A 14,262-nucleotide genomic window follows, 5' to 3' on the forward strand; every position below is an offset into this window, starting at 1 on the left:
TGCCAGTTGAGTGGAACAGTGCGTCCCCTAGCGTCCTCGTCGGATCTGGTGGACATGTAGCGTAACGGCATTTGTTTTGTTTTTTTAGATGGAACGTAGCGGGGTGAAACAAAAACATATGATTGGTTGAAAAAAATTCTGAGACCAGCTCAACTTTGATTTCTAGACCATCAGGCAGCGAGTGTCAGGCATTTGTATCTTCATGTCACCGGCTTCCATTTAAAATGGCTTGTAGCCTGTTGCTGTGTCGTCCGTATAAGAAACAGCATAAGAAACTAAATCAGTAGTCAGTTAGTCAAAGAAAAGGGTAAAGACTATACTGATTACAAGAGAGGGCAACATGACCTTAACTTCATGATAACGTGTCCAGCTAATGATGGTTGCTGTTTGACTGCTTGTTTTCTCCTTCCTGCTTCTTCCTCTTCTATCCCGACCTGATTGTGACTGATTGTCACTTTTTCCCAACTTGTAATTTTGCGACGTGCTGCTCTGATTAATTCCCACAAAGCAAAGATACAACGTAACACTTAATCAATCTATCATTGTCACCTGAGCTGAATCAAACAGATCCTGACACTTAACATCTTGTGGTCAGTATAGTTATTAGGTGGCTGCGTAAATCAGCCTGTGAGGCTCTTGTTGTGTGATGAGAGGCCAAGGTCCAATTAGAGCAACTTATCAAAACCTTTAAAGTCTTATCAGAATGCACAATGGTTTCTAGAAACTCTAAAAAGTTGTAATGGCAGCAACCATTTTATCTTTCGTCATGAGTAGTCGCAGTAAAAATATGGCGTTCGCATTACAAAGTAATCTACCGGTGTGTGCTTGCATGTGTGTGATTGGCCAACGCAGTGCCAAGGCGGATACTGTCGAGTAAGGCCTGAGTCAACAACTTTGAAAATGATGTTTGATATGTTAAACACCACTTCTGGTGTTCCAAGTAGGATAAATTAAAACACTTCAGTGTTTGACTTGGATGTGGTATGTGCATGTAGCGTAATTTGCATCACATTACGCCTCAACGTGTTGGTCAGCCAGGTTGTTGGAAGTCAAGTCATGCAAATAGGAAACTACTGTAACAGCTGCTACAAGCCAAATGTTGGCCAGCTGTGGCCAGTACGGGTCATTAGTCAACCAGTGAATTCATGATTTGGAGGTCATGCTTTACTTTCTAAAATCTACTTAGCTGGTAAAATAAAGAAATGTAGGTGCAGACAGAGGAGAAAAAGCTCTGCTACCCTGCTGCTGTTAACTCTCAACAGACTGACCTACAGTTTAGTTTATAGTCTTTCAAATCTCAGGGAGATTTTTACAGTAAAGAGCCATTTTGGCTGCAGGCTGTCTAGATGCCAGTGTGTGTGGTGCGGTCTGTCTGCCTGGGATCTGCAGAGGAATTCAACCTCTGCTGCTGGCTCACCCTTGTGTTTGCATGGGCAAAGATAAGGACATTCAATGCATTCCTGAGACTGAGGAGAGGGAGAAAAAAAAAGAGACGGAGAGGCAGAAAAAAGGAGAGAAAGGGAATATGAGATGTGAAACCTCTAGAAATACAAAAAAAAAAAAATCAATAGAAAGCTAGTGTGTGGCTATAAACACACACACAAGCGTACAAGAAGAATGCATCACCATGGGCTGCTCTTCTACCATCTGCAGACAATCGTGCTGAGCTGTAGCGCCATCCTCCATGTCAATTTAACAGCCTTCATCAAACCACTTAATTGCCATTATCCCTGTGGGACCACACATTAAAATCCTGCTGTTCCCTCTGCAGACACCCAGCTCCATTATGACGGGGGGAAAAAATATCAAAATGAAAATGTCGATTTTCACATTTTGAAACTTTTAACCTCTTTATTTTACCAAGCAGCTGCCCGGTACAGCTGTAGTGGAACAACACTGGAGCAACGAGCGGTTGAGTGCCTTTCTCAAGGGCATCTTGAAATCTTTTGTTGTCATGTGACGGCATTACTTGGCTACGGAAACTTCCAGCTCTGTTCTCTCTTTTTCTGCCTTCCAAAGTCCATATTAGCTCTCCTTTTTTTTGTGCCACTAGGCTTTGGATTCAAAACAAAGTGGAAGAAGCATAATGACCATCTGATGCTCGTTTTCTCGTCCTTGCTCCCTGCGGTGTGCTGACCAAATTTTGACTTGGCCTGCAGCACAAACACTGTAGGTTTTATTCGTGAGGTCGACCAATTATGGATTTTTAAAAGGCAGATTGGACTCCACTTAATTGGCTGTTGTTTTTGGAGCCCTGCGAGTGAACTTGACAAGTTCCAGAAGCTCTTTGTCAAGGGGTTAAAAACACAGTGTGACGTACAGTATAAGCCCCAAGTAAAGGAAGACATCTGCATCAGATTAATACAGGTAGTGATATCATTTTTCTGGATAATGATAAAGCAATTAATACTGTCATTACTAACTTATCTGAAAATGTCAGGAAATGCCATACCCTGGTGTTTTTTGATATACTTCTTAAAGCTGCAGTGGGTAATTGGAGCAAATATGATTTAAAAAAGTGATTTTTATGAAACGGTCACTATATCCTGACAGTAGTGCAAAGTCTCCCGTCACGGACTAGATTTTTTAAAGCCTGAAAACAGAGCCATGAGGAGGTGCAGAAGTCTAGTTTTCTCTCAGAGCACTTGAATTACAATATGCTGAAAGGTTATTATGGATTTTTTGCCCAATGATGCCAAAAATATACTGCCTACTAAAGCTTTAATTTGCTTATTTATTTTCCTTTGTATTACTTCCCCTATCTATCTACTCTTCTATTTATTTATTTAATTTAATTTATTTATCTATATTAATTATTACATTTATTTATGCACTTCTTTATTATTATTATTTATTTTTTAATTGTATGTATTTGTTTAAATATCTATTTATTAATGCATGATTTTCCCGTTGCATTGCCCTCCTATTTATTTCCCCAAATGTATTTATTTCTGTATTCTTCTCTGTATGCATTTCTTTTTACATATATTTATGCATTTCTGCCTCATATGCAAATGAGGGGCCTGTCAATATGTTGTGTTTGTGTCTACTTTGACTCATTAATCCTTTATCTGACTGAGGTTTGTGCAAGTTAGAAAAAATAAAATACAGAACCAAAAGAGTCATTCATGGTTTGCTGGTCGCGGGTGAACCAAACAAAACAGGTACCTCCCACCTGCTAAAAATGAACAAACCGCCTACTGATTATATTACAGGCAAAGTGTAGAGTCACATAGAGGGGATGGTGAACACAAAATTTGGCCAGTCTAGACAGTGACAGTGACACTGCAGAGGCTGCTGCTATAGATCAGTTTGTCCACACAAACCTGCTGAACTGTGATTCTGCATTAAGCTCACCGAGGCCTTGGCGCGTTTACATGCCCTTCAGCGAGAAGGTTGCAGCTGTTTGGAGGCCAACAGCGCTGCTCTGTGTGTTTGTATCAAGCAGCTTCCTGTGAACGCGTGGGACTGAATGAATGTGAAGGAAGGTGTTGCTGACTGAGAAAAAACAACTTGTTTACAATCATCTGTAACATGGGAGGAAAAAAAGATCATTTCAAAGTAGTTTTCCACTGCAGGTCACTGAACTATTGATATTTATGTGTGTGAGCCCTGACTCCCATTGGTCACAGTTGACTAGAGGTGTGTAAGCGGTGCCACCTGGAGCTGTCTGACTCGCTGCTGCACGACATGCTCTATAAAGTGGTTTATTATGAGTATAGTCTGTTAAAAAAGCTCATTATATAAACATGTTACAACAATTTCTTGACATTATCTACCTAAAGATGTGATAAAGATGACGTTAAATATGCCTGCACACACATTATATGTGTCTTTCCACTGCTATACTAGTGTCTGAGAGACTGGTGGTGTGGACAGAGTGCGCTGATAGCATCACTAATTATTGCTGCATCACCACTGTGTGTGTGTGTGTGTGTGTGTGTGTGTGTGTGTGTGTGTGTGTGTGTGTGTGTGTGTGTGTGTGTGTGTGTGTGTGTGTGTGTGTGTGTCAATAACTACTACTGTGTGTATGTGCTGCCAACACTGCACAGTCTCCTCATGCAGCGCTGCAGCTAAAACACATCGACTCATCTTCTCTGCCTCCCCTCCTTTTCATCCACTGATCCCTCTCTTTTCCTCTCTATCCTGCTGTCCTCTTTCCTCCGTTCATCTGTTTTCCTGTGCATGTGCATCGTTCTTCGAACTCTCGTGCCCTATGGAGCTCAGGCAGTATAAATGCCTGTTGCAGTCACTGGTCTGAATTTGCATAGAGCAGACTTGACCTAAGCTTTGTGTAAATGAGTCGGAGCAGTCCAGCACACCTTTCTCACACAACATTATAGCTGACGGTTTCAGTATATTAAAAGGCAGGGTTGACGATGTTATCCAGTATGCACTATTTGTTATATTGGTTGAAATGGTCTCTTTACACCCCAACAGCGATCCAAGACGGAACTCCTGAGGCGATGCTACTTTCAAATTCTGCTAGCTTTCCAACATCGTCGACCCTACCTTTAAGAGATTTTACGAACTGTCTCCGCGTTTTGGCAAAAGATCACATTAGCTGTGTCTCAAGTCGGATACTTCTGTTAGTACACTTCCATGTAGTACACTGTGCACTTGCGTCGTGCGTGAATTTCGACAGGGTAGTGTTGTCTAAAATCGCACACGGCTGTTGTGCACTCACCGGAAGCTCGGTAAACCAGCTGGTGATAGTCAGCCACGGACATCACGTCGTATCGGCGGTAATTCAATTCAGACGGATAAATTAACCCCAATAATGGCTTCTTTCCGACTATAGTATAGTGGTGCTGGCCCCTCGCTTTCCGTTACGTAGCAAAGAGGGCGACCGTTGAGTGTGAGAAGTGTCCAGCGTTCCACACTCAATGTTTGGACCTTTTTGAGTACAACATCAAGGTACTTACAGTGCACTGCATTTTGCCATATTTCTCAGTGTGAACGCACTTCTGCATTCAAAATAGTAAGTATAAGTATGGAAGTACTCAAATTGAGACACAGCTAATGTTTTGATACATACATTAACAAGAAAATCATTATATGTCGACTTTAAGTTATTTCTCTAAAATAGTCTTTTCAGAGCTGGTTTCTTTGCCTTTACATTTTGTTCTTAGGAAATTATTATCATATCGCAGCTGCTTGTTAATTGACAGCACATCATGCTGCTTGTCGGTGTCGATGTTCTCGCTCTATGACGGCCAGGTGGTCGACTCAACCACGGGTCTAACGTTTACATCTATCCTCCTTCATCCTCTTCCTTCCTGTCCACCTGCAACTTTTCCCCTGTAATGTTTTTCCTCCTCCTCCTCCTCCTCCTCCTCCTCCTCCTCCTCCTCCTCCTCAACTGTCCTGAACAAAACAAGTCAATTGTATGTATACTGCCCACAATACACCTCCAGGAGGAAAAAATTACAATACATCATATGCTTCATTTGCATATATAAAAAGGCAGTTTGGAGGTCTGTAAAAGGACACCGCCACTGGTACAAAATTTCCCTAAACTGTATCAGATGCTCTGCTCCTCTGCTGTTTGGACAGCAGCTCCCAATCAGGTCCTCATTTCCTCCTCTCCTCCTCCTCCCTTAACCGTCTCTCTCTCCTCCCATCTTCTCATTCACCCTCATGTTTCCTCACGTTCCTCTCTTCTCCCCCACCCCTTCGCTCTTCCTCTCCACAACCGTTCTCCTCCTTTTGCCACCCTTCCGCCTTTACTCCTCCTCCCCCTTTCAGTTCGCCTTCCCTCCCAAAACTCCATTTCCTTCTCTTCCTCTTCCCTACCTACCTCTAAATTTAACCTCCTCCTTCTCTCCTCTCTTTGCCCTCATTACCCTCGTTATATCACCCCGACTACCAACTTCTCCACAATTCTGCCCGGCCCCTTCTCTGATATTTCCACCCTCCCGCCTTTACTCCCTCCACCCCCTATCCTCTTCCTCATCCATCCCTCCCCTCCTCCTCCTTCTCCTCCCTCCTTGGTATTTCAGAGGAATGCCGCACCGAGCAGAGCTGGGTTTTAGTTCCAAGGTCCAGACGGCTGATTAGATAAAGTGTTCAATAAAACTGCAGGGAGCGGCCATGTATGCTGATAACACTGCACAGCTGCAGTTCATGCAACTCACTTCCCTGTGTGTGAGAGAGACTATATGTGCACTAAAGGTGTTATAAAGACATTTTTTAACGATGCTTCCCTGCCCCAATTTGTTGTTATTATTGACATTGTTTGTGTGTTTGATTTAAAAATGTATTCAAACGCTTTTTATTGATATTTTTATCCTGTATGTTGCTTTGGACAAAAGAATAAATGTGGTACTAATCTTTTACAGTGTATTTAGTCAAATCAGCAAGGTCTGTATGAGGGTGAGGAAACTTTTGTCATCACGGTTCAAACATTTTAAAGTTATGCGTTTGGAGAAATTTACAAGAACAGAAACAGTTTGATCTGTAATTAAAAGTACTTGCGCCTGTAGGCCAAAGGAATAAGGCTGAGCTGTTTGTTACCACAACATATTGCAACAGACTTAACAGCTCAGAAAAACAACACACCCAAATGAGATACAGCCATTGCCCTCTTTCTCTCTCTCACACACACACTGAAGCTAGTCATACATCCAGTCAGCCATAGTCATACCCTGTCATAAGACTGAGTGAGCGTGTGCAGGAAGCTGGATCATTGTTTGAATAAAGACTGAGGGCTGTGTGTGTGTGTATGTGTGTGTGTGTAGCTCGGGGGCTGTGAGGTCACTGCAGCGCCACAATAAAATGCACTTACTGTAAGGCAGAGGTAGGAAGCGAGGTTAGATGGGGAATTACCAGCCACCAGAACAATCGCTGACCAACTTAGGCTGCAGCTGGTAAAAGACACTGACTGGACAGATCATACTGGCACAGAGAAAACAAGGCCCTTGTGACCGCTCCCAACTCATGGAGATCTTTTTGCCACTTTTTATTCTCCACTGGATCCCAGCAGCGACATTTCAATTGGATGGATCGGCTGCCAATCGATGGCACTTTGCCACCCGTCATGGACACAGATTATATCACCACGTGCGCCAGATTTCGCAGCCCGTTTTCCACTCAAAATGGGTGCAAACTTGAATCGGTTTGTATCATAAGTGTACGGTGTAAATGTTTTTGAATGAGAGCATTGTTTAGAGTGTGATGCCTGATCTCTGCCCTGTCACATGAAGTTCACAGCTTCCTGACAGGACAAAAAGCATTTACACCAGACTGGACGTTTAGTCTGAACTGCCCTTTGCGAGGCAGGCAGGGTTTGGAAACTGTCTTGTAACATAATCTGGGTCTCACATGGGGGGATTTTCCACCAGACAAAAAGTCGTCATCTCTACCATCCACTACACAATACACTGGTCACTACTACTAGCAAAAATCAAAACAAGGGTTGAACAACTTCTATACTGTTTCATGCTCCTTTAAAGTGGCTACATTAGATATTTTTATACTAATGTATCATGACAATGTGAATGGGGGTCTCTTGTTGTGATGAACCTACAGAGAATGATCACCTGAATCTGCAGCTCTCCTCAGCGTTACAGAGCTTTGTAGTTTCAGCTCATTGTTTAACTGTCCGGTTCACAACTTCACTGTTTTGGTTCGCTCTCATAGAATCGTATACGGCCATAGCGTGGATGTATAATAAGACCAGAATACAGTCCCGCCACTCAGCCCTGCTTCCAATTTTTTCCAGTGGCCAGTTGCGGTATTGCATAAGTCAAGCGCTTCTTAAACTAACAGCTAGAGATGCACCGTCAATCAGCAGCCGATCAAAGCCGGCCGGTTTTCAGCAGTCTCATATACCCAAGTTTTTGCCGGTCACACACATGTGCAGTCGCCACATGATGGTTTTACGTCGGCACATAGTGGCGCAGTCAGTAACGTCTCGCACACATGTCGACAGTATGGAAGTTCTTCAGTGTGAGTGAAGAAGACATAAAGCTGCAATTTTTAACAACTGCAAATCCAAATTAAGCCGTGGAGGAACAAGCTTAAAAACATTTGGAACAACTAACTTCATCAGATTCTTATTATATTGTAATTCATTCCCATTATGCCTTTCAGAGTAATCACAGTGACCGACTCGTCCGGCGACAGCACGGAGCACGTTATGATGCGTTCAAGCTCTAATCAGTAAATATGATTATTAAGCATTGGTAAATTATAACGCTCTTTCTATTATGAATCTTTGATCCATTCATATTAGGTAAACTTTCCTTGAGCCGAGAAAAACAATTTCAAAATCTGTGACGTCATCACAATGTAAAGTCTATGGGCCGAGTGGGAACTCGCGTGAGAAACACTACAGCGCATATTCAGGGGTATCCAGGTCTTATGATAAATCCGTGGGTCATATCAGGCAGCTGTTTTCAGTGGAAAAGCTCTAAAAACCCACCGTATACTATTTGCTCAGCACCGAACAGCAGACACACACAGAATAAGTAAAATGGGGACCCACTCAGAAAAAAACCAGCTCTGTCGTGCTACTAGAAGTCTAAAACTACACAGTGAACATTTAACTCTTTTAGACCGGATGCAACATGTGCACTATCATAATGTTAGCAAACATAAGGTAGATATAGCTGTATACCAGACTTTACTGAATCACTTTGTTGACTTAATGACCGCTCTCTGTTTGTGCAACTGTTGCATTATGTTTCAGCGTAGAGGGCAGCAGAGAGACTTAATGAGAAGCAAATAAGAGAAAGAGAAGAAAGGGGGAGACCAACGTGGTTCCACAGAGCTCGACATATTTCAGCACATGTTACATAACTAGGACATTATGTCTCAATGTATATTCTGTGTGTGTTATTGGAGGGCAGCAGTGGGACGGAGAGACAGTCTGCAAAGAATCTTGCTAAGACGTAAGGGAGGCACGGGAGGGAGAGAGGGGGGAGGAAAAGGGTTTTGAGTTTCCTGTTCACTACCCCTCCCCTCCCAGAGAGGTCACAAAGGTCACCAGTGAGCCCCCCACCACCACCACCACCACCACCACCACCACCACCTCAAAGCATCCCACTGTACAGGAAGTGCAAACCCTGTCTCTCTGGAGATTTATTTTATAAAAGGAACAGCCAGGAAGGAATGCTTTCCTCCCTCTCTCTCTCTCTCTCTCTCTCTCTCTCTCACACACACACACACACACACACGAGGAGTGAGTGCGCCTATTAACACCCCTTCACATGATCCCCCCGTCTCAAACACTCTCTCTCGACATTCAACCTCCTCTCTCATCTCTTATCGCAACACACACACACGCTACATCCCTTACACACTCGCACACACTCATACTCCGCCAGCAGAGGAGCGAACACTTGACGGAGGGTTAAGTGGGCGAGTGTCCGTTTTTATTGCCCATTACGGCCGCGGATCCATTAAAACTCAGCGCTGCTGTTGCTCACTGGATGCTAATGGCTAAATGCTATAGGAGGAGGCTGCGGAGGGACAGAAAGAGATGGGAGGCAATGAAACGAAACAACGGGCATGCTGGGGGTGACACCCCTGCACCACACACACACACACACACACACACACACACACACACACACACACACACACACAGACACACAGACACACACAGACGAGTGCGTCCTCTCAGTCAAGATGGAATCTATTATTCCTTTGTTTCCCTGCAGCTTCTGGAGGGAACTGAGCCCGGATAAGAGGGAGGGCGGGAGGGAGTGTGTGTGTGTGTGTGTGTGTGAGAGGAATTCAAGGTAGACAGCTGAATGCTAGCGACAAACTGAGTGTGTGTGTGTGACAGATGGAGAGAGAGAGAGAGAGAGCAAACTGTATATACAGTATATACTGTATGTGTGTGTGAGTGTGATGATGTGTGTAGATATACGAGCAACCATTAAGCCAGAGACTGAAGTCAGACGGCACAGCCAGACCTCACAGACAGACTGTGTGTCTGTGTGTGTGTGTGTGTGTCTGTGTGTGTGTGTGAGCACATATATAAGGGAGACAGAGGGGAGGAAATCACCGACAGGGGGTGAGGGAAGAGAGAGGGGAAAAAAGAGATTGAAAAGGAGATAAAGAAATAAGAGTAGAGAGAAAGACAGGAAGACACTCCCTAACTCACGAACTGCAGACGGGTCTACTGTCAAACCCCAAGTTTATTGTAATCATGTTCAACGTGTGCCTATTTCATCATGAGAAGTTTACATATAGGCAGTAAACCATGTATACACACCATGATGTATAAAGAGAAGTAGATAAAGCGTTGGAGGCGGGGCTCCCGTTCATTCCGGTGAGAGTTGCTCAGTGGCGCGTGACGCCAAAATGGGTCGACTGCCGAGTGATAAAGTACCCGGATCATCCGGTGATCTTCCACATCCATTGGGCCCATAGAGCAGGCGCAGTAGCGTTTCCTTTAAACCCGCCTCAGAGCCCTCGCTCCAGCCTCAGTCTGGGTCTCATTCACATGAACGGAGCAAGGGAAATAACTCTGGATTCGGCTATTAGTGCATTTTACAACTTTTAGGATTTGAATAAGGGCTATTCAAGTGTTCATACTGGGAAGCTTATTTACTTAAAAAAAAATGATCCGCTGAGTTACAGACGTCTCTTTCACAATGTAAGTCTATGGGAAAAAGTATTTTTTGGCCCAATGGCATCACGTGACGGACACGGAAGTTGTTGTACCACCGTTTGGCCACTACGAAAATTGGGATAAAAAGCCCGGCGCACTTCCTGGGGGCTCTCAGTAAACACATGGATGTATTCAGAGAGCCATATTTGCCACATTGAGTCTACCAATATCCCAGTGGTCACTGCAGTACTGCAACAGAAAAACACTCAATGTGGGCCAAAAGCATCTTCCCCATACAACCATTATAAAGATACACCTGTAAAACTGTTAAAAGGTTTCTTCTGATAGCAGACAAGCTCACTTTACTTTCACATTTTCTAATATATATATATATATATATATATACATATAAAAATTAAATTAAATATTGTGGTGCTGCAGAGATGTCTTGGCCTACACATCATATTTGTTTGGTACAGATCCCCGCAAAACACCACACACCATCATTTTGTAAATACGTTTTTTCAATGAAAGTGAGAATAATGATGTAATTTGTAATTATCATTTCTTCTAATATTGCAAATCATATCGTAATAAGATATATTTTCAAAATCATTCAGCCCTAGACAGTAGAGATACTGACAGGAAATGCAGGGAGAGTGGGGGGAGGGACAAAGGCCCCCCGACCAGATCAAACCCGGGATGTTGCGGTTACATGGCATGCATCTTAACCACGAGGCCTCTGACTCAGGAGACAACCTATTTTAAGCCATTAAGATTTAACATTTGGAAAACTTTCCCACATCCTAGAAACACTACTTTTCCAGCATGAAATAAAAGGGAGGGAGAGAGGGCCGGTTCTTATAACACAACAACTGGTAAGCAAAGCTAAAAAAAATCCAAAATAAAACAATTATCAAATATTTTGACAATACAATCAATCAGTTCAGGCTGGTCTCATACACGGTTCATAGCTATACCTATGAACAGTAATGCACTGTAATTCGTATATATCCTACAAAATCAATTCGTATGGGATCCATGTTATTGTGAACCAGGAAGTATAAAGAGTGACAAACGCTGCATAGGGAGGAGGTCGGGGTGGATGGGACAAAAACAGAAGTCAACCTTGATTTATTTGTCACGTAACTTCCCTACTTAAGTTAAGTCACTTCTGGGGTTATTTTTTTACCAAACCACGATCTTTTCCTCAACCTAACTAAGTAGTTTTATTGCCAAGACCTAACCAAGTTTTTTCCCATGTAGACAGAAGTTGTTTTTTTTTAAAGACTGGAGGGGAAATTGACATGTGCGTCACGTGTTGCTGGACATTCGTAAGAAAACGCACGAAAAATGAGGAATAACTTTTCGTATGTTACATACGATACGTTTGTGACTCTAAAGTAAGCAGTTGTTGCCTCACAAGAACTGACCTTGCAATCATCGTTCTCAGAAGAGCAGATGGTGTGAGGAGGAGCAATTAAAACAAAGACTAGACCATGTTCACTGTCACAATGAAGCCAAAAGATGACAAGCAAACGCAGAGAAGAGGTGGGAGGACAAGTAGCATCATCCTCTTTGGAATCAACAGAGGGCTTTCAGGAAATATCATCTTAATGGTTTGCTTCAATAGGAAGGACCTGTCTCAAGAGAGTCTCAATCTAACCAGCAGCTGATAAAGTAATTATTCAATGTGATTATATTAAAAATAAAAAACTTAAATCAAACTTTTTTTACCTCTAAACACAAAGGTATTTGTATAAAGATATTTTTTACTTGATAGCCGACTAAAATAACTGATCAACTTGGCCTGAATGTCAAAACTTACTTTGGGGTGCTGGTGAGAAACGCATTACAGCGTTAATGTGCTTTTTATGACACAACTGGGGGAACGAATGCTGCGAGGTTACACTCAAAAAACGCCACCAGACTTCTTCAGCTACAAGAAAATCAGAGTAAACTTCAACAAGTCAAAGCTACTCCTTTGAGGGTTGCAGGAGGTTAAAGGTCAAATCTGACACAGTTCAGAGAGGCGGGCGAGTGTGCGTGTGCGTGTATGCATTGTGTTTATATTGTGTGTCTGTCTGACACACAGCTATGTGGAGTGGAGTCTGGTTACACTCCAGCAAAGGGAACACCTAACTGCCCCGTCTGTCAACATGTTTCTATGAGTGTGTGTGTGGGGTGTGTGTGTGTGTGTGTGTGTGAGATGCAGTAAGACCTTCTAAGGCTGTAAGAAAGAAAAGGGAAAGACCAACAGAGAGAAAGTGCCAAGAAAATAGATTGAAAAGCAGGGATTGACGGGAAATGTGAGCGTGAATGAACGGTGGGTGGGGGGAGCAACCAAGAAGGTAGAGTGAAAAGGTAAGACTGAAAAGAATGAGAGTACGAGGCAGAGAGAGAGAGAGAGAGAGAGGGATGCCAAGAGGCTGCATGCTTTGCTCACTTTCACCCCATTACTCATCGCTGCTCTCAATCTCTAACCCTGGCTCTCTTTTCTCCCCTCTCTACCTCACTCCTTTCTATTCCCTCTTCTGTTCTTTTATTCTGAATCCATGAAAAACTGGAGGTTTTAAGATGCATTTAGAAACCGATCTACCACACTGTGTTTTTTGCATATGGACAGCTTTAAGGCTACATTCACACTAATACGTTTTCGTTTTAAAACGCAGAACTTTTGCTAAGTTTAAGCCTAGCGTCCACACTACTCCGCCGTTTTAGAACCCCTAAAACGGAGACGTTTGAAAATGCAGCTGACACCGTTTTAGTTTTAAAACTCCGGGGTTGCGCTTTAGTCTGGACGGACAGAAACAGAGACCTTTGAAAACGATGACGCAGACACCCACATTCGCTTCTTGATTGGGTATTATCAGTCATGACGTGTCCTTCCTTGATTTGTCATGCCCCTATCACGTGAACCTTTTCCGGATGAAAACGAACAACGTCAGCCTCGATCAAGCCCCCAGGAAGACCCCCGGTCGTTGATGCCAATTTTCGTAGAGGCCAAACGGCGGTACTACAACTTCCGTGTTCATCACGTGATGCCATTGGACCCAAAAAGATATTTTCCCATGCTCTATGGGCCCCTATGCATGCGGAAGATCGCTGGAAGATCCGGGTACTTTTCCACTCGGAAGTTGAGCCATTTTAGCATCAGGCGCCACTGAGCAACTTTCATAGGAATGAACGCCTCCAACGCTGTATCCAGTTCTCTTAAAACATCCATGGCCTCGACCACCAGTGGTTCATTTCAACATGGATAACGAGTTACAAGCGTTGTTGACCCTGTTGTCTATGATAGCAGCTGTTCTTCCTTTGTAGTATTTGCTGCAACTGAACAACCAGCGCTGCTCCCTGTTTACATCGGCACGCGTATTCCCAGTGTACATGAATGGTCATGTGATATGCGTTTTCAGGTGTGGTGGTGTGGACGGAGATTAATTCTGAAACGGCCCGAAAACGCTCGTCTGGATGGAGATTAAACGCTGATTTAAAACTAAAACATATTAATGTGGATGTAGCCTTAGTTTCCTTTAGTGCAAAGTGAAAAAAACTGGGGAAAGAATTAACTTTGAGTCATATACCTTCTGGCACAGATCATCCTTGGGAATCAGCAGAGGGTGCTGTATTAATATTAAAACTCAGTATTTCACTTGCTGCCAACTCTATTGCCAAATTTATCAAGTGTTCAGACTATA

The 14,262-nt window shown here is 43.2% G+C and overlaps 1 protein-coding gene across 3 annotated transcripts in view; it reads right to left on the minus strand.

Moving 5' to 3' along the window:
- rnf13 (ring finger protein 13) overlaps positions 1 to 14,262 on the minus strand; it is a 53,328-nt gene that overhangs the window by 21,390 nt on the left and 17,676 nt on the right. Inside the window, exon 1 of one of the 3 annotated variants that reach the window (XM_074636198.1) lies at positions 10,226 to 10,459. The exons of the other annotated variants lie outside the window; for them this stretch is intronic. Within the exon in view, the coding sequence (XP_074492299.1) occupies positions 10,226 to 10,381 (156 nt within the window). The 5' untranslated portion in view covers positions 10,382 to 10,459. Of the gene's footprint in view, positions 1 to 10,225; positions 10,460 to 14,262 lie in introns of those variants that run through there. 3 annotated transcript variants of the gene reach the window in all.

Source organism: Sebastes fasciatus, chromosome 5 (assembly GCF_043250625.1).
Source record: "Sebastes fasciatus isolate fSebFas1 chromosome 5, fSebFas1.pri, whole genome shotgun sequence".
In the NCBI taxonomy this organism is placed as follows: domain Eukaryota; kingdom Metazoa; phylum Chordata; class Actinopteri; order Perciformes; family Sebastidae; genus Sebastes; species Sebastes fasciatus.